Genomic DNA, 20,199 nt, shown 5'->3' with positions numbered 1-20,199 from the left:
GCCCCCACCCCATCCTGTTCTCTGCAGCTGCCTGGCCCCATGCCCTCTGAGTGTGCTGGGTGTCCCGTGCACACAGCCTCCCCTACAGGTCCAGAGACCAAAGGACACTCTGGCAGCACGTATAGGAACAACCCGTAACAGCTGCAGCTGCCCCAGTGCTTCTTGTAGCCAGGAACTGTTCTAAGTGCCTTTGTTGAATTAATTAAATGTATACTCTCAACAGCCCTGGGGGATACTTTTATCATGACTACTTTCAGCTGAGGTTAGGTAAGTTGTCCAAAATCACTCATCTTTTAAGTGGCGGAGCTGGGATTTGAACCCATGCTATCTGGAGTCAGCATCTATGTGCTTAACCACTCCATGTAAATATTCCCATCAGGCTGGGCGGCTGATGGCCAAAGCCTGCTGGGATTTGGTTCCGGATATCCCAAAGTATCACTTAACACGAACATGTGAAAGAAATACATGAAATATATATGGACTTGGGGTCCTGAAGAAGTCCTGCCAGGAGCTGAGGGTCACCTGTTGGGGTCAGGGCCTCAGGAGGCAGTTCCCAGGCCTCCATCCTCCACTGGATTTCCCAGCTGGGGGTTTGGAACCTCTCAGAGCAGGCATATTTCCCCAAAGCAGAGACGGCCACTGCCCAGAAGCTGTGATTTCAGGGGCCAGGAAGAGCAGTCCACTGACTTCTCACACTGATGCCTGATACCCCTTCAGAATGCCTTCCCTGGGCCTTGTCTAGGGGCCCAGTTAAAATGTGACATTACAGGGTGTGTGGAGATGAACTTGTACTTTGGGGAGCCACTGGCCCTTTTGGCGAAGGTTGATGGGCCTCCACCCACTCCTTTCCAAAGGGTTTCTGCTTTTTCTGGCTTCTGTCCAGTTCCCATTCCAGATGAGGCCCATGGGGGCTCAGATCAACAACACAAATGCTGAGGTCCAGAGCTGCCCCAAGCCCAGGGACACAGAGCCCTGAGGGGCAGCCAGTGGAATTTCAGAGCCCAGCCCACCGTCTGACGTATCCCGGGGTTCTCAAGGGAGAGCCACGGGCTGCCAGCTGGCTGGTCACCCTCAGCAAAGTCTGCCTAACTGGGGCCTCCTTTTCCCGTCCTCTAGAGTGGAAATGGGGTGGACCTGAAGATTTCCTAGATTCCTTTAATTCGAAATTCTGTATGATGACTCTGGGTCCCTCCAAGTCCCCAGCTGTCCCTCAGGGGCCTCTTGAGCAACCTCAGAATTTCGTACTTTGAGTTGTCCCTCCCACAAAACTCCAAGTATTGGGGGATGAGGCGGTAGCCTGGAGGAGAGGGGCTGGGGAAAGCTCCTCAGGCGGCTGCAGGGCCGTGAGAAAGAGCCACTGGGCAATGCTGGCAGGACAATAGTTCTGCCACCCCTGCCACAGCCCCAAGAGCCCAGTGGTCAGCGACCATAGACGCTGAAGATGACCTCATGAACTAGACGTCCTGGGAGCTAGACTGCAGGGCCCTTCTCTGCTCCCAGGTGTCAGCCCTGAACTCGGTGCCCGCCAGCAGTGTGGGTCAGGGTTCAGGAGGCCTGAGGAGAGCAGGGACCCCCAGCCAGGCCTCAGCAGCTCCCTTTGTTGATCCACTATTGTTTTGCTGACTTTGCAGCTATCTGTCATTACTTCTGTGGCTCCTGCGACTTCCAGTCACTAGTCCACTCCTTCCTTGTGGCTTCTGCTGCCTCAGAGCTTCTGCTTTCTGTCTTCTCACTCTGTTTCTCTGCCCTCAGCAGTCAACTCTCTCTGTACATCTCACAGTCAAGTACACTCTTGGCTTTCAGTCAAGACCATGGTACCATCCATAAATTAGCTGTCCTGTGCTCAGGCGTCCTCATCAACACTGTTCACTAGTGGCCGAGTAGGAGGGTCACTGGGTCACTTTGCTCAGAAGAACATGGGTATGGCCGGCACATGGTAGCCACTCTGGAAGGTCTAGGGGCTGGCAGGGCCCTGGGATGGCCCAGAAGGACCCAGCCCCCACTAGGAGGGGATAAGGCCCTGCCTCTGAGGCTCCCATTGTGCTGGATAGCAGAACTCCAGGCTCACTGGAGACTTTCAGGAGAACGACTCTCCAAGAGGCCGAGGGCAGCTGAGTTCCTGGCCAGACTGGGAACACAGGGATGAATGTGACACATGGCCTGGCCCTCCAGGTGCTCAGAGTCTAGAGAGAGTGATCAGATCCAAACCTGAGAACTCAACTAAAGGTAACGACAGAATGTAGGCCCTTCGGGAGCTTGGAGCCTGCAGCAGGGCTGTCTGTGGTCAGCTAGGGGACAAAAGAGGAAGACTTCTGAAGGAGGGACACAGGCTGGCAGAGATAAGAGATGTGATGTGCAGAGAAGGCGGAGGTACGCCAGTGGGAAGAGAGTTAAGTTCAGAAAGCAAGTTGGAGCTGGACCACAGGACTTGGGAGTTGTCCTTTTCAAGGGGTCACGGGAGACAGAGAGAGTAACGAGCAAGGGGTCAGCCATGGAGATCTGAGCCTTAGAGGGATGGGTCTGGTTTGGTGCCCTGGCTGCCTCAAGAAGAGCGGGGTGACTGTGATCCAGGAGGCCAGACCAGAGACCACGTCTGCGATGCAGCGACAATGCTGAGATGCTGTTTATGTCTCCCATTGCCCCCTCCCAGGGGGTCTCGGGGCCCATTTGCCAACACAGAGCTTCTGCTTTCTCCGGAGGCCTCCTTGTCCCACAGCCCCCGGGAGTGAAGTCCTAAGACTGCTGACGATACCCACCGGGCCTCCTTGGTACAGTCAGATCCAGGCCCATTACTCCACCCGTGTCCAGCTTCCCGGGGGATCCTCCCGCCTCCCGCTCCTCCCGCCCACACTGCAGGTCGATGACCCCACTTGGGAAACACTAGGCTTGCTCATATAAGGAGCCCAGGTGCCGCCAGTGTGCTCAGCGATGGCGTCTGCTCGGTGGCCCTGCCTCATCTTGGCCCTGCTCTCCGGTGTGGCGGTCTCTGGCTTCCCTAGAAGATTAGGCCGGCTACTCGGGGTAAATCTGCCCCCTCTTCACCGTCTGGCAGGCAGAGGGGCCAGGCCGGCAGTCCTGTGTGTAGGGTGCGGAGGAGGCAGAGGCTGGGCGGTGAGCTGCAGGGAACAGAGCTGGTATGCGGGGAACTGGGCTCCAGACCTGCTCCCTAATCCTGGGCAAGGCTCTTAAATCTCCTGGGCCTCTGTCTCCCCACCCGTCAGGTGGGTGATGCTGCATGACCAGCTCACCTCACTGAGGGGCTGTGAAGGTCCACGTCTGAGACATGGGTAGAGGCCTCTAGGAATGGCCGAGCTGAGCCGTGCGGGGTACAGTGGTGGTGGGGTCTGCATGAGGCCTCAGGGGCCTGGGGCCCAGGGAAGGGCAGAGTGAGTCAGGGTATATGGGGCAGGGGAAGAGCTCTGGCTTTGGTCCTCCTTGCCCTGTTCCCCCCGGTGAACTGGAGATCTTCCCTCCCTGCACCTCAGTTTCCCCATCTGTTCAGAGCCCTTCCTACTCCGACATGTGGCTCTGGGTGGGTCCATGTCCAGAGACCCCTCAAGGTGTGTGTGTAGGGGTCACTGCTGAACCTTGGCCTCAGCCCAGAGCCTATTGCCAAGCCACTGTAGCCTTGGACTTGGCCTGACCCCTGTGTTTGTCTGTTTTTGCAGAAACGGAGCCTCCCGGAAGGGGTGAGAACTTTCACCAGGGATGGGGCAGGGCAGGGCAGGACGGAGCTAGTTGCCCAACAGTGGAAGGAGTGGGCCACAATGGCAGGTCCCTCCAGCTGGCAAACAGCCTATGGCCCCCTGCCCTCGCAGACCCCCGCCGTGACTCCAGAGCCCTGGGAAAGAGCACCACGGAACCGTGGCCCTTGGACCCGCTGACAGAGCAGAGGACCGCCCTTCCACAAGTCCATCTTCCCACAAACACTTACCGAGCACTTGTCAGGCCCCATGCACAGGGCAGGAGACACACAGTGAATGGCCCCGTCACACCTTCACGCAGCATCTTTATATCCATCTTTAACCCAGACGTCTCCATAGAGCGTCCCTTGGTCCATCACCCCGTTGGAAAGAGGGTTTTGGGGGGCACGAAGGCCCTCCCCATGCACTGCCCTCAGATAGGAAACAAGGGCCTATTTGGGAGACAGAAGCAGGCAATCACCAAAGGACACAGGGGGCGGGCTGGGGGTGTGTGTGTGGACACGCTCCTTCCAAGCTGAGGTGTGGAAGATGAGCAGGAAGAGCTAGGACCTGGCATGGCTGGAGCACGGGATGAGCAGAGGCAGCACCTGCCTGGAGGCCCCCAGAGCCAGGGGGAAGACTGTCCTGAGAGCGGTGGTGAGAACGGGAGCGCTTCAAGCGGCAGAAGGACAGGGTCAGATTTGGGTTTTTATACCAACTCACTGGCTACAGCTGCCTGTAAACAGATGATAGAGCTAAGGATGCAGAGTGACCATCAGAACAGTGGTGGCCAATTAAAGGTGGCAACCAAGGATGCTGCCCAGGCTTCTGACATGGGTGACTGGGAGACTGGAGGGGCCACTTACCAGGCAGGAGCTTTGGAGCCCACAAAGGGGAGCTTGAAGGGGAGAGGCCAGGAGGAAGTCCTGGTTTCCGGGTGCCTCAGGCTGGCTGGTCACCATCTGCTGAACACTGTTCCTCTCCCGCAGGTGGTCGATGGCATCGAAGTCTACGGCACCAAGGTCCACTGCAAGGTGACCTCCCGCTTCGCTCACAATGTCATCACCACCAGGGCCGTCAACCATGCAGACACTGCCAAGGAGGTTTCTTTCAATGTGGAGCTGCCCAAGACAGCCTTCATCACCAACTTCACCTTGTGGGTGTCATCACAACTGCTGGCTCTGGGCTGGGAGGGGAGTCTGGCTCAGCATGAGTCCCCCAGCAGCTCTCTATCCCTGTAGGACCATTGATGGTGTTACCTACCCTGGGAATGTCAAAGAGAAGGAAGTTGCCAAGAAGCAGTATGAAAAGGCCGTGTCCCAGGGCAAGACAGCTGGCTTGGTCAAGTAAGTGTGGGCCCCAGGCCTTGGGGAGAACGTCAGGGCTGTAAGGGCCCTCAGAGACACAAACAACAGAACAGCAGCTATTATTATCATTATTTGGCAAAATGCGCCGTAATTCTTACAACGTTATCTCATTTTGAATTTGAGGCAACCGAGGCTCAGAGTGGGTAGGGGTCTCCCCCAAGGGTAAGGGACTTGGACCCAAAGCCCAGGAAGGATGGGCTGGTGCTGTCTTTGGGGCAGTCATTGTCTTGCACCCCCATCCAGGGCCTCTGGGAGGAAGCTGGAGAAATTCACCGTCTCAGTCAATGTGGCTGCAGGCAGCAAGGTCACCTTTGAGCTAACCTACGAGGAGCTGCTGAAGAGGCACAAGGGCAAGTACGAGATGTACCTCAAGGTCCAGCCCAAGCAACTGGTCAAGCACTTTGAGGTAATCAGCTGCTCTCCTGCAGCCCCTGCTGAAACTGCTGGGGGCAGGGTGCTGGGAAGGGTCCCTGGGCAGACCCCACAGCAGGGTCAAGAACACAGAAACCCAGCCCCCACCACTTGGTTAGGAGGCGTGGGGGAATTACAGTGGCGCTGGCTACAGCACCCGGGCCAAGGGGAGGAGGCTGGGCGGCATCTGGCAGATCCAGGTTGGGTGCTGGGCCCTTGGGGGCAACATCACAAAGTGTCTCTGTAATGCTTCTAACTGCTTACATGGGCATTTTACCTACATCAGAGTGGAAAGCCAAAGGAAATGCTTTAGTGGTAGAATCTGGGGCACCATATGGCAGGTAGTAGAAGAGTTCTGTGGTCAGAGTACCCACTTAAAAGCCCTTGTGGTCATTTTCTTGGTGGGAGACAGCAGGCTTGGCTGTCACAGAGTTGTCCTAGAGGCTGCTCCTTGTACATCACTGACCCATCTCCTTGCCCTTGTTGTCCTGGAGGCTGGGCTCTGCACTGTCACTGAGTGACATCTCCTTACCTTTCACCATTTCAGATCACAGCAGACATCTTCGAGCCCCAGGGCATAAGTACGCTGGATGCTGAAGCCTCATTCATCACCAATGACCTCTTGAGCAGCGCTCTCACCAAGTCCTTCTCAGGGAAAAAGGTGGTGTAGATGCCCCTCGGGCCTGGGGGGCAGGTGCAGGAACACTGACCCTAGCAGGGCGAGTCTGAACCTGGGGATTTGACAGATGCAAGGGAGAGAGACAGAGACAGAGAGAGAGAGAGAGAGAGGGAGAGAGTGTGCACGTGTGTGCGTGTGGCGGGGGGATAAGTCTGCAACATCCCCTTTCTCCTAGGCCCCCTGGGTCAGGAGTGAGGATGCTGGAGGCAGGGGGCTGCTTGCTGATGATGACCTGCTGGAGGAACTGGGGTCTCAACTGCACTGGGGGACAGGGAAGCCATTTATATAGCCCGGTCCCATTCTACTTTGGGAAGCAGGCAGGGCAGGTTACTGGTCCCTGTTTTACAGATAAGGAGACCGAGGCCAGAGGGAGTTTTTTAGATCTGATTCCACATGAGGGGTGAAAGAAAAAAGGGAACTTTATTCTTGGTACTGGTGGTTGGCTCTGGTCCCCAAGGTCCCCAGCAATTCCAGCGGCCTTGCTGATCATGGACAGTGGATGAATAAATGTTTATATGGACAGCAAACCTCAGTCAGGACTCCCAGGGTGAGGCCCAAGGAGCATACGCTCAGAGGGCTGCTGGCCTCTGCAGGCGGTGCCCTCACCCAGGGCCCCCTCCCCATTCCCTACTCTGCTCCCTTCCCCCTCCTCTTGGCAACAACACACACAATACCACCCAACATGAAATTCCTTTTCATGGTGCAGAATTCCCCTCCCAAAGTGGCTTCTTAGTGCAGGCACAGCTAAGGGACTTGTGGGCCCAGTGAGCAGGAAGAGTGAAAGGCTGGCTCAGATAAGGCCCCTGGCCTCCAAGGAGCTCCAGATCTCCCAAGGGAAGAGAGGTGCTCAGAAAGGCCGAGTACCCCAGAGGGTGGCAGGACTGCCCAGGCACCTACCTACAGGCTCCTCGCCATGAGGACTGCACCGTGCTCCCCAGGGCAGCCCCGGGCTGAGGTCTGCAGAGGGCAGGCCCTGGCCAAGCTGAGCAAGGCTGGCCATCACCCTCCCTCAGGGCCACGTGTCCTTCAAGCCCAGCTTGGATCAACAACGTTCATGCCCAACCTGTACGGACTCCCTCCTCAAAGGAGATTTTATCATCACCTATGACGTGAACAGAGAGTCTCCAGCCAATGTGCAGGTAGGTACCTGCCGACTGCCTCTGCCAGGCTGGTAGATTCCCCACCATGGTGGAGTGAGGGCTGATGTGGGGAGGGGCTGCAGCTTCATCTAGTGAGACACCCTTGATCCTCAGCCCAAGGATGAGTTTCCTGCAAGGTGTGGGGACGATAGGTAGTCCAGAGCCTTCGTGTGGCACCCCTGGAGGGGTGGAAAGGACATCTTTATTTTGGGCTGGTTAACGGCTGCGTCCTATTTGCAAGGGCAGCCAACGTGAGGTTGCTGAAGGGATACTGGCCTCCTCTCTCTCTCTCCCCTTTCCAGATCGTCAATGGCTACTTCGTGCACTTCTTTGCACCTCAAGGCCTTCCGGTGGTGCCCAAGAACGTGGTCTTCGTGATTGACGTCAGTGGCTCCATGCACGGTCGGAAAATGGAGCAGGTACTCTCCTTGGTGCAAAGGGGGTGGGGGTGGGACATGTGGGTGGGAGAGAGAGATTTTAAAAAAGTGGACGAAGCCAATATTTCCAGTGAAAGATGGGAAAGGGGGACAGGATTCTAAAAAGGCACAAATCATCTGCCCCTTTTTTTGCAGATGGCATGGGCCTCACTGCCAGCCCAGGCTGGGAAGACATCTTCTTGTCTGCTTGTCTTTCTCCTTCCCAGACAAAGGATGCCCTCCTCAAAATTCTGGAGGATGTGAAAGAGGATGACTACCTGAATTTCATCCTGTTCAGTGGAGGTGTGACCACTTGGAAAGACACTTTAGTTCAAGCCACTCCTGAGAACATCCAGGAGGCCAGGAAATTTGTGATGAATATTCGTGATCAAGGAAGTAAGAACAGAGGGGAGGGAGCCACATCCTGCCACTCCTCTCTGCCTGAGCAGCCTATCTCCCTCCTGCCTTGGGGCAGAGGCTCTGCTGGTCCAGGCCCGGCAGACCCTGGCTGGGGGTAGAGGTGGGGGTGGGGAGTCCTCAGGCTAGATACTGGGGTGTCTTCTCTGTGGTCTAGGGAAAGCCATTCTTTCTGTTTCTAACCTGTGATCCTGGTGCCACACTAGCCCCAGCAAGATACCCTTATCCATGGCAGTTTTGTATGAAAGATGACAAGTGATGTCTATACTGTTCCCCACTCCTCCCTGTGAGAGGGGCTGGGAGTCCATTTGACTGTTCTCCAAATTGCTCTTACAATCACCGTGTGCATCTATCCTTCCGGCAGCCCTGAGAGGCTGGTCTTTTTACTCATTTGAAAGACTAAGTCATTCATTCATCACTCACTGAGTCATTCCGTCGATATTTACTGAGTACCACCACATATGGGCAGGCAGGGTCCCTGGGCACGTGAGCAGGGCCTGCTGTCTCGACCTCCTCCACCCTGGCACCCTGAGGACACGCTCCCATGGTGCCGTCTGTCTGTCTGTGTGCCAGTGACCAACATCAACGACGCGCTGCTGAAGGGCATCAGTATGCTGAACAAGGCCCGGGAGGAGTACAGAGTCCTGGAGAGGAGCACCTCCATTGTCATCATGTTGACCGACGGGGACGCCAATGTGGGTGAGGCAGCGGGTGTAACTCTGGCTGCCGCTCCTGACTCTGTAGCTGGCGTGCTGCAAGACCTTGGGCAGCTCTCTCCAGGGTCCCCCATGGTCTGTGAGCCCCTCAAGGGCAGGGCCCTGCCTCCCTGCCAGGCCTTCCCACGTCTGCCTCTACAAGGGCTGGTGGCCATGACTCCGCCAACTGCACGTGTAGGAGTCAGATCTGTCCAGACACAGCTTCTCCTGACAGCCGCCGGGACTGTGGCTGGAGCGTGAACACCTCCTTCTCCTGTAGGTGAAAGCAGACCTGAAAAAATCCAAGAGAATGTGCGGAATGCCATTGGTGGCAAGTTCCCCTTATATAACCTGGGCTTTGGCAACAATCTGAATTATAACTTCCTGGAGCGTATGGCCCTGGAGAACCACGGGCTTGCCCGCCGCATTTATGAGGATTCCGATGCCAACGTGCAGTTGCAGGTATGTCTTGTCTTGCACACCTCTGGGAATAAGGAGCTCACTACTTCCTCAGGAAACTGTTCCACTGTGTGACAATTTCGGTTATTAGAAAGAACTTCCTCTTGGGTTGAAATCTACCTCTGGTTATCTCTTACCCATCCATACTGGTTCTGACTTTGTCTGTGGGCTACACAGAACAGACCTGCTTCCTCTGTAGGATTGCCAGATCAAATACAAGACATCCAGTTAAATATGAATTTCTCATAAACAGCAAATAATTTTTTAGCAAGCATGCTCCAGATATTGCATAGGACACTGTATTAGTTTACTAGTGCTGCCTTAACAAATTACCATAAACTGGGTGGCTTCCACAACAGAAATTTATCGTCTCACAGTTCTGGAGGCTAGAACTCCAAAATCAAGGTGTCAGCAGGGCTGGCTCCTTCTGAGAGCTGCGAGGGAAGGATCTGTTCCAGGCCTCTCTCCTTGGCCTGTAGATGGCCATTTTCTCCCTGTATCTTCACATCATCTTCTCTGTGTGCATGTCTGTCTCTGGGTCCAAATTTCCTCCTTTCATAGGGACACCAGTCGGATTGGATTGGAGTCCATCCTGAACACTTCATTTTAACTTGATTACCTCTGTAAAGGCCCTTTCCCCAAATAAGGTCATGCCCTGAGGTACTGGGGGTAAGGATTTTAACCTATGTATTTTGAGGGTACACAATTCATCCCATGACAGCTGTACTTATACTAAAAAGTCACTTGTCATTTACCTGATATTCAAGTTTAACTCATGTCCTGTATTTTCATTTGCTAAATCTGGTACCCTCCCCCTCCTCCCTGGCACAGGTGACTGCTTCTCCACCTCTGCAGTGGACACCCCCGGCCTTCCTCCTGTCAGTCTCCGGGTCTCCATGCTCTCAACCCACATCGCCTTCTTTAGTCAGCTTCTACCCTTCCTTCTTACTTTCGTTCCAACAAACATTTCTTGAGTCCTTTCTATGTGCCAAGAACTCTGTCCTTTCCTTTTCTATTCCTCCCAGTCTCTACCTGGGGGGAGGGGGGAACTCAGTGAGGAAGGGCTCCCCCAAACTGAAGGGCACAGTCAGGGCCACATGGAAGTAGAGCTCAGGAGTCAGGACTGGCCCAGCCCGGGAGACTCAACAACCCGCAGAGGCGCCAGTGGGAGCCTGCCCACCCTGTCCTCTCTCTGCCCGCCCTGGTGGCCTGAGATGAGCAGGTCCCCTATCTGGACTCCAGGGCTTCTATGAAGAGGTGGCCAACCCGCTGCTGACAGATGTGGAGGTGGAGTACCCTGAGAATGCCATCCTGGACCTCACCCAGAACAGTTACCAGCACTTCTACGACGGCTCTGAGATTGTGGTGGCTGGACGCCTGGCAGATGAGGACATGAACAGCTTTAAGGCAGACGTGAAGGGCCATGGGGTAAGCTGGGCCGGGGCCCGGCTGTGCGCTGGGGATGGGGGATCCGCATGGATAGGGCTCCAGCCTCCTGGCTGACGGCCCAGCAGTAGCAGCTCCTGAACAAGGCCCACCTGGCTCCTGGCTCCAGGCCTCCAGCCTCTCACCTTCTCCCACCCCTGCCCCAGGCCATCAACGACCTGACATTCACTGAGGAGCTGGACATGAAGGAGATGGAGAAGGCCCTGAAGGAGCGGGACTACATTTTTGGGAACTACATTGAGCGGCTCTGGGCCTACCTCACTATCGAGCAGCTGCTGGAGAAATGGTGACCCTGGCCCACCTCTCACACGGCCGGGCCCCGCACTCAGCCCCCAGCACTGCCCCAGCACCTACCTGTGCTGGCTATGCTCCAGGGGGAGCCCACGAGGAGGAAACTTACACCCCAGGAAGTGTACCTCCACGCCCACTCCAGCTGCCCTGCCCTCTTCTTGGCCAGGCCCCATGGCCTGTTTTCCCTGGAGAAGAGCTGGGTCTATCATCTGGGGCTCAAGCAGCAGGCTGGGAGCACCTTGAGGGCAGGGGTGGGCCTTAGCATCCTGTTCCCGGCACCCAGCATGGGCCCACAGAGATGTTGATGCTGAACACAACCAAAGGCTGGGACCCCAGCCCTCAGCCACAGGGAGCAGAGCTCGGACCCATGCGAGAGGGCCGTGTCAGCCTTCTATTAAGTGGGCTCGGCCAGGAAAGCCGCTGGCACTCAGCATGTGAACACTACCATGACTGATTGTTGCAGTGGCCATCTTGAGCCCCTTGTATTTTTCAGGTGGGGAAACTGAGGTCCAGAGAGGAATCAGGGCATGTCCGTCTGTCCCAGGGAGCTGGTGAACCAGTTTTTTCTGAGTGCTAGTGGGCTCTATCCTGGGGGACCCCACTGGGAGGGGTGGAGGAGGGTCCTGGGCTGACCCTCCCACCCCGCCCCTCCCCACAGTAAGAATGCCCATGGCGAGGAGAAGGAGAACCTCACAGCCCAGACCTTGGACCTGTCCCTCAAGTACCACTTCGTGACTCCACTGACCTCCATGGTGGTGACCAAGCCTGAGGACAACGAGAACAAGACAGCCATTGCCGACAAACCTGGGGAAGGTGGGCACAGAGGGTAGGGGCCAGAACTCAGAGGCCTTCTTCCAGGCCCCTGGCCTTAGGTGCCCTGAAGAGAAGAGGGCCAGGCTGAGGAGACCAGACCTTCTGAGAAGTGCAGGTCCTGGAGGCATCGAAGGAAAACTGGCCAAGGGATGGGGAGGGTGTTGTAGAGGGAGCGAAGCCATTAGTGTGAATAGGAGCCTTGAAGTTTCTAAAAGGGCACAGTGCCCAGGGTCATTTCCAGGAAAGGGACTTAGGCTGCAGCATGGAAGGGTTCAGTTAGACAAGAAGAAGCACTTCTGACCTAAAAGTTGGGCCTGGAGCAGGTGCCTGGGGACTGTGAGAGGAAGCGGCCCTGAGAGCTGGAGGCTGGGACCAGGCCTGCTCAACCAGACCCCAAGAGGGGGGGTCCTGAGTGTCCCTGCAACTGGCACAGGCCATGGGGGTTGGGGTTGGGAGGTAAAGAGCCGGTCTGGGCCAGGCCTCTGCCTCCAGGAGCTCTTGGTTCCTGCAGGGGCCACACGAGGCCTGGGGCTGGCTGGCCAGGCAGTAAGTCGGTCATATTAGCCCTGACACCAGGAGTCTGTGGCCTCTAATGCATTTCTCCTCTTCCTCCCTCCCAGGGCCTGTGGATGCAGAAGGTGAGCTTTAGCCACAGCTGGGTGGGTGCCCCAGGAGGACGACAAGAGAGGACCAAGGAGGCCTTTTCAATCATGCTGGGGATGTACTGCCTGGGGAGGGGCCCTCAGGACACCTGGATTCAGCTCCCAGCTCTGCTGTGAACTCACCAGGGGCCTGGGGCTGGGCTCTGTTCCACTCTGAGCCTAAGGGTTCTCGTCAGTTGACTGACGGTAGCTTCCCCTGCCCAAGGAAGGACAATCAGTATGAAAGTATTCTGTGACCTACAAAAATTAGCAACTCAATTAGCACTCGACTAATCCCACAGCAATCCTTTAAGGGAGTCCTCTCATGGTTCCATTTTACAGTGAGGAAACTGAGGCACAGAGAGGTTAAATCTATTTGCTCAATGACTCAGTCAACAGGAGGCCAAGCCGGGACTTTGGCCCAGGCAGCCTGGTTCCAGTGCCTGCGCTGGAATTCACAGCACTTTGCGTTTCTCTCATTGTAAAATTTGACCATCACCCGCCCCACAAACCCACCAGCACCAGTCAGGGCCTCCCCTGCCCCTACCGGCCTGCCTTGTCTCTATCCATACAGGCTGTCCTAACCAAGCAGTATATTTGGAATGGGTCATGGCTTTGCCCTCTGAACAGCCCTGTGAAATGTAGTCACTGTGCGTGCGTGTGTGTGTGTGTGTGTGTGTGTGTGTGTGTGTGTGCCCGCCTGCTGCGTCTGGGTGGGTGTTTTACTACCAAAGACAACAATCACCTGTGAGCCTCATCCCACCCTGGGGGTGGGAGTTCAGGGGTGGGGGACGGCATTGCTCCTGACACAGAAACTGACGACCTAATGGCTTGCATTTTAGCTACGTGGAAGTGCTGAGCCCCAGTATTAACATTACACCCATATTACCCACCAGCCCTAGAAAGGAGTTTCCTAGGCATGTCCCATTTCTAAAGCCTAAACTTAGGGGGTCATATTCCCACCCTCTATCTGTCAGCGTTGGGGCCCCACTGGGGACCAGCAGCTCCGAGACAGGTAGAAGGCATGGGGTTGGGCGGAGGGAACCCCTAGACCTTGCTCACGCCTGCCCTCTGGCTTCTTTTTTTCAGTGATCCCCTCCATGGCTTACCTGAGTGAGTATGTGCCAGCTGCCACAGAGCGTGGCCGTGTGCCATCCCCCTCCGGAGTCTTCCCTGAATCAGCTCTCCGGGACAGGCAGATGGTTGGGGGTCCTGAGGAGACGAGGGAAGGTGTAGGTTTAAGAGCATTAGGGAGGGGCTTCCCTGGTGGCGCAGTGGTTGAGGGTCCGCCTGCCGATGCGGGCGACGCAGGTTCGTGCCCCGGTCCGGGAGGATCCCGCATGCCGCGGAGCGGCTGGGCCCGTGAGCCGTGGCCGCTGGGCCTGCGCGCCCGGAGCCTGTGCTCCGCAACGGGAGAGGCCACAACAGTGAGAGGCCCGCGTACCGCAAAAAAAAAAAAAAAAAAAAAGAGCATTAGGGAGCAGGAAGGGGAGAGGCATGAACCGAACTCTGGGTGGGGGTCCTGGATCCTCCCCGCCTGCTTGTTTAGCTCAGCTCTCTCTCCCTTTGCGTCCACAGCCAACTCCCAGCCTCCCCAGACACCCTACTACGGTGAGTTCCCCAGCTCCTGTGGCGTGGCCCAGGGCCCAGGGCCAAGCGCCTCCTACCTGTCTAGGAGTCCATCCCACGGAGACTAGGAGGCAAGGGGAGGGCCCCGGAACAGTAAGAGACCCTGGAAGCCAGCCCTTTCTCTATGTGCACTCAGTGGATGGGGACCCCCACTTCATCATCCAAGTTCCAGAGAAGGACGATGCCATCTGCTTCAACATCGACGAAGAGCCAGGCACAGTGCTGCGCCTCATTCAGGACCCTGTCACAGGTGGGGACTGCGGGCTGGGGCCAGGGTCTCTTCCTGGGAGGGCCTGGAGTCCCTAGGATAGGCACATGGACTAGCTCCTCACTCTGCCTATAAATCACCCATCTTATATGCAGATTACATCCTGTAGGGATTACAGATTCCACCCAGAGCCACAGGCTCACCTAGTGCCCCCGGGGCCAGCGGTGTTGGGGAGATGGTTAGAATTAAGTGCAGCCTGGGCATGCAGGCAGGACCCAGCCTGTGTGTAGGGAATCATTTTTGTCTGAACAACACTGGCCCAGGCAAGGGGCAGATCCACAGTGTGGGCCCTCAGCCAGTAGTGTGACCCCCATGTGTCTAAGAACAGACAGGGTTGGCTCTGAAGTCCTGGTCTCTCAATGGGGCCCCCACTGGGCTACCCCTCAGTAGGTCTGGCTGAAGGGGAAGGTGCGTCCCTAAAGACCAGCCTGGACTCAGGTCTTGCTGGTCTCTTGCTACCCTGCCCCTCTGGCAGGCCTCACAGTTAACGGGCAGATCATTGGTGAGAAGAGAAGCAGCCTGGACTCCCAGACCAGAAAAACTTACTTTGGCAAGCTGGGCATTGCCAATGCTCAGATGGACTTCCAGATTGAGGTGACACCGGAGAGGATCACCCTGTGGCATGGGGCTGCACAGAGCACGTTCAGCTGGCTGGACACGGTCACGGTCACAGAGGATGGGTAAAGCCCCACTACTGGGTCTCTGAGAGGCGCTATAGTGCAAGGGTCTAAGGAGGGATTTGAACAAATCGCAGGACAGAAGATCCACAGGGCTCACAGGAAAGACCAGTGGCCTCAGAGTTCAGCCCCTGCCTACGGGAGGGTGACCATGGTGGCCCCCCACCAACCCCTGGGGCCCCCATCAGAGGCAGTATTGGTAGCTAGACAGTTCACAGGACTGACCTTGAGTGAAGGGCTGTGTGGACGAAAGCATTAGGTGGACCTGGCAAGCAAGCTGATAGCGACAAAGATCCCTACATGCATCGTGTCTGGCTGAACTTGCTTGTTCTCAAACTCCTCAGCCTCTCGTGTGTCTTCAGATCACCCCAAGCTGGGTGGGCAGGGCAGTGGTGTTAGTTCCACAGAGGCTCAGAGAGGGGCAGAACCTGCCCAATGTCGCACAGGAAGCCAGTGGTGGAGCTGGGGTTCGATCCCGGGCCTCCAGACGCCCAGGACAGCCCCTTCTCCTGCTTACAGAGGAGCAGGGACCCACTCAGTGGAGTGCACAGTCAACATGCATGAGCGACTTCTCTCCAACACCCCTGACATAGTTTCTGGAGTCTGTGTGCTCTCAGGTGTCATGTCTCCTGCTGAGACACCCTTGATTCAGATGCCTGGTGTCATGGCCACTGGGCCTCACTGCTGACCTCCTCTTCTCTCCTAGACTGTCTGTGACGATTGACAGGAAGAACATGGTGGTCTCCTTTGGAGATGGGGTTACTTTTGTGGTTGTCTTGCATCAGGTGTGGAAGAAACAGCCCATCCACCATGACTTCCTGGGCTTCTATGTAGTGGACAGTCATCGGATGTCAGCACAGACACATGGGCTGCTGGGTACGAAATGTTCAAGCCTCAGGTTGTTCAGGCCACATGGTGGAGGGAAAAAGCCATGCAAAGGGCCAGCCTAGCCACCCTGGACCCAGGGCTCAACACCCCATCCAGCCTTTGCATCTACCTTGGAAGGCCAGTGGCCATGTCACATATGGTGGTGGCAGGGCTGACAGTGTGAATGTTTTTATTTCCAGGACAATTCTTCCACCCCTTTGACTTTAAAGTGTCTGACGTCCACCCAGGCTCTGACCCCACAAAGCCAGATGCCACAATGGTGGTGAAGAACCATCGGCTGACGGTTACCCGGTGAGGAGACTCTACTGACGTCCTCACCCTGCCCTGTCACAAGACAGGAGGAAGGAGCTCTCTCTGCCCACGCACATCAGCCCAGCTGGCTTTTGTCATCTGTGGGGCATCCTTGTTTCCCTCTGGGGTCTTGGCCCCCTCTAACTGGGAAAAGGCCAAATCTGACCCACTAGAAGGAGTAACCACAAGGCCTCATTCTTGACCAGAGTCTGGACTCCTAGAATTGGCAACTTCACACCCCTTTTCAACCTTAGGTCCTTGGGCGCAGCAGCCATCTTGCCTACCCCGTGTATCACAGCATCTCTCTCCTTTCTCCCAGGGGCTCCCAGAAGGACTACAGGAAGGACGTCAGCGCTGGCACAAAAGTTGCCTGCTGGTTCGTCCACAACAATGGGCAAGGGCTGATTGACGGCGTCAACAGCGACTACATTGTCCCTAGCCTGTTCTGAGTGGACATGCCAGGTCCTACTGAGGCGGCTGGCAGGGCTTGCATGGCATCTGGAACAGAGGCACAGAGTGGGGCCTGATGGAGGGCTGTGACAGTAAAGGCCAAGGAGAAACCGGACGGCTACCAGTGTCTGCATGCTTCCATGAGCCCCTGCTCCAGGGGACAGGCAGCTCGAAGGAAGGGCTGGCTGCTAGGAAGGCAACTTCCTGGGCCTCTCCACCGATGTGGCTGAAAGACACAGTTGGTTGGGGTGGTACTATGGGGAGTTAAACACGTGATGGTTGGGGAAGGAAAAAATCAAGAATTGACTCGAGAGCAAAGAGGCTCTGAGAAGTCGGGAAGGACTGACTACATTTCAGAGTTCAGGAGGATCAGAGGAAAAGTCAGGGTCGTGGCTCATAAGCTCTTACCAGGACCTTTAGGCCTGAAGCTCCTTCTATGACTCAGGAGCAAAGAGTGCTCCAGGGCAGACCCACCCAGCCTGCAGCTAGCTGTGCACGCCACCCACCCTTCCACTCTAATCGTCTCGCCATCCATCTGCCTGCCCATCCCCTGCTCCCCCCAACAACCCATCTATTCAGCAGGTAAACCCAACATTCTGGGGTAGGATCTGGGAGCACATAGTTTAATAACCCAGGTCCTGCTTGCATGGGTACCCAAGTTTCCCTTCAGCTGGGCTGGGGATCCCTGGGATCCTCCAGTCACTCCTCACAGTGACCACCTGCTGCACCCTCACAGTAAATCCTGGGTGGGGTGGGGGTCAGCCAGAGGTTCCTAGAGAAGGGGCTCTGAGGGCTCTCAGCCTGGACAACCCTCTCCCACCCAGACAACAGCAACTGCCCCTCCCCAGCCCTCCTGCTTCCAGAGACACCTTTTTTGCAGTGCAGACCTGGTCATCATTCCCTGTCTGAAACCCTATAAATGACATCTCCCACCCAGGGTTCTTGGGACAAAGACAAAAGTCCTTCCTGTGGTCTCTCCCTCTCACTGTCTGCGTTCCAGGCACACAAACTTCTTCCAGTTCTGCAAACACAACCCCTCCTTCCCCAGATCCTTTGCCTCTGCTGTTCTCTCTGCCTGAGGGGCTGACGGCACGCTGGGCGGAAGGTGCCCGGCTGAAGGAAGTATTGGGTGGCTTCGCTTATGGCAGAGCGGGGGACACAGTAAGACTGGAGGAGGTTGCAGTCAGATTGGGAAACGTCTTGAATGCCAGCGGGGTGGGGTGGAGTGGGGTCTGGCCATCGATCACCAGGAAGTTCTGCTACCTCCCACTCCAGGACAGGGTTGCCCAGGGCCCACACTGGCTTGGGGGCTTGGAGAGGGCTGGAGAAGGGCAATCCAGGAGGGAACATCCGTCACCAGAAGAGCCCTCGAGGCGCTGTTACTGCTCTAGAGAGAGGGCCACATGAGACAGGGCCCTGGACTGAAAGCTTCAGAGGTCCAGGCTGGGCTGGCAGAAAGGGCCCGGGCCTAGGATGGGACACCCTAAAGTGGGCAGTCCCAGGTCGGCTGAGGAGCCATGTAGCTTTAAACCAGTCATCTTGAGGTCAGTTTTCACATTTATGAAACGGGGAGAAGGATCCTGCCAGATGGAGAGTGTGAAGAGGCATCGGCACGGTAGTTTCTGGTCCTCCTGAGGTGACTATCTTTGTCCTGCTGCTCCAGCTAGCAACCAAACCCAGCGGGCTGGGAGAAAGGCAGCAGGATGTGCCCAGCCCAAACGTTGCCCCCTCCCCCAACACACAGTCAGGGAGGTCTGTCCTCTGCCCAGTCCCACCTCGTCCTGGCTGTGCCTGTCCCTGCCTACAGCCTCTGAAGGCTCCCTGGGCTTTCAGGATAGAAGCCAAGCTCCATGGCGAGGTGTACGCAACTGGTGCTGGCCTGGGGCTGCTTCCCCACCTCGCCAGCATCCCTTCCACCTCAGCCCACGGCACTGCTTCCCTTTACCTTCCTGGACTCAGTGCAGTGTCCTGGCTCTGGCCCTGGTGTCCCTGCCCCCCTTTTCCACTGGGCTAACTTTTCTTTATTCTTCAAAACTCAACTCCAGTCCAATCCCAACCATGACACTACCAGGAAGCCTCCCCTGATATTCCTCAGGTTGGGCAAGATGCCTCCCTCTGGGCTCCTTGTGGCACCTGGTTGTCCTCTGGGTGGCAGCTGTGTCTGTCCGGTGCCCAATGTACCTGCAGCACTCGGCCCAGGGCCTGGACCAAGCAGGTGCTGGAAAGCATGCAGTGAACAAAACAGTGACATGCATGGACCTACTTCCAATTGCTCACAGAGAACTCACGCACTTCAGGTGCTGGCTGGGCCAGAAAGTCACCCAGGACCCCACTGTTGTGGCACAAATGCCACAGCCCAGCCCAGGTGGCGGCGTCTCGTTCCGCTATGTCAGGGCCGGCCCCACAGCAAGTCCAGCGGAGCCCCCGAAGCTGCTCCCTTGTCTCGCTGAGCTCTTGTCTGAGCCCCTCTGAGTGACCTTCACAAAGTGACTCTGCCTGAGACCCCTGCCTGCCACCCAGGCTTGATGGGGAGGCAGTGGTGCAGGAAAGAGTGTTCCTGAGTGTTGGGCAAACTTGCTGCTGAAGACCCCTCCCTCCCACTGGCCTCTCTTCTACCCTTCTAGAAAGACTTACTCAGCAAACACCCTGTATAGCTCAAGAGCTGGGAAAAGAATGTTCTCCCTGATCTGGTTTGCTCCCTCTCAGCAAACAAATGAACTCGTTTTCTGCTTTACCCTGGCTGCCAGGAAGCTCAGAGCAAAGCTTTTTTTGCTGCTACAGCTTCCCCTACCCTGGTGTCTCTGATTTAACTCTCCTCCTGCTTGGCTCTTTTCTCTTATTTTCATTCTCATGTTTTTTGGTTTTATTCTCTTTATGCTTTTTATTTGTAAGCCAAAGACTTGTGTCATTTTTGAAGAAGTAGGTGAAATAATTATAAATGTTTTGAAAGTATGCTTTGCCTGTGCAAGAATTGGGTGGAATCTTTGGGGTGCCTAACCCTGGGGCACAAACAGGAGAGGAGACCCTCAACAGCCCAAGCTCCTGGGAACAGACCCTTGCTTCCCTCCTGGGACTGGGGCCTCATCTCTGTCTCCTCTGTCTTCCACTGCCAGCTTCTCTGCAAGGTGGTGAGAAGACAGGCCTGTTCCTGAGCACAGGTGTGAAAATCAAATTATGTCTGGCAAATCCCACTGCAAAAGGGCCCAAAAGTTTGCTGAGAATGACAAACTTCTACCCAGGTCACTTTTCTTCTTTTGAGTCAAAACTGGTTTTCATGGACCATGTCACCATAAAGCAGAGTGAACGCTGCTCCCAGGAGTGTTCTCCTGCCCTAGGCCCCCAGCAAGAGAAACGTTTTGACTGGGTGGTTTAAATCTCTCTAAATCTTAGTTTCCCCGCCTGATAAATGAAGGGACCAGACTGAAAGCTCTCCATGGGCCTTACTGGCCTCAGGCTTTTGAAGGGTTGATGGCGGATGATTCTAATGTTACACACGCTACGTGTCCAGGACGTGATCCTGAGGCTCTGGGATTTGGCCA

At 56.1% G+C, this 20,199-nt stretch overlaps 1 protein-coding gene across 2 annotated transcripts; it reads left to right on the top strand.

Moving 5' to 3' along the window:
- The first annotated feature begins 2,900 nt into the window (after window positions 1-2,900).
- ITIH3 (inter-alpha-trypsin inhibitor heavy chain 3) lies at window positions 2,901-16,779 on the top strand. Of its 2 annotated transcripts, XM_032649006.1 has the most exons (22): window positions 2,901-3,021; window positions 3,669-3,689; window positions 4,673-4,839; window positions 4,925-5,029; window positions 5,294-5,456; window positions 6,009-6,122; window positions 7,154-7,279; window positions 7,582-7,698; window positions 7,923-8,091; window positions 8,686-8,811; window positions 9,088-9,269; window positions 10,509-10,694; window positions 10,859-10,998; window positions 11,662-11,816; window positions 12,437-12,454; window positions 13,547-13,570; window positions 14,036-14,068; window positions 14,223-14,336; window positions 14,830-15,034; window positions 15,738-15,907; window positions 16,099-16,210; window positions 16,530-16,779. In XM_032649006.1, exons 1-22 carry the CDS (start codon window positions 2,929-2,931, stop codon window positions 16,657-16,659), a joined length of 2,670 nt encoding a protein of 889 aa, XP_032504897.1. In that variant the 5' UTR covers window positions 2,901-2,928; the 3' UTR covers window positions 16,660-16,779. The 2 variants fall into 2 exon arrangements, with proteins under 2 accessions (XP_032504897.1, XP_032504898.1); XM_032649007.1 differs by lacking the exon at window positions 13,547-13,570 and having other exon boundaries at window positions 2,929-3,021; window positions 16,530-16,659.
- Window positions 16,780-20,199: the final 3,420 nt, after the last annotated feature.

Source organism: Phocoena sinus, chromosome 11 (assembly GCF_008692025.1).
Source record: "Phocoena sinus isolate mPhoSin1 chromosome 11, mPhoSin1.pri, whole genome shotgun sequence".
Taxonomy (NCBI): Eukaryota; Metazoa; Chordata; class Mammalia; order Artiodactyla; family Phocoenidae; genus Phocoena; species Phocoena sinus.
The sequence above is the reverse complement of the archived record's forward strand: the minus strand, read 5'-3'. Positions and strand labels throughout refer to the sequence as shown.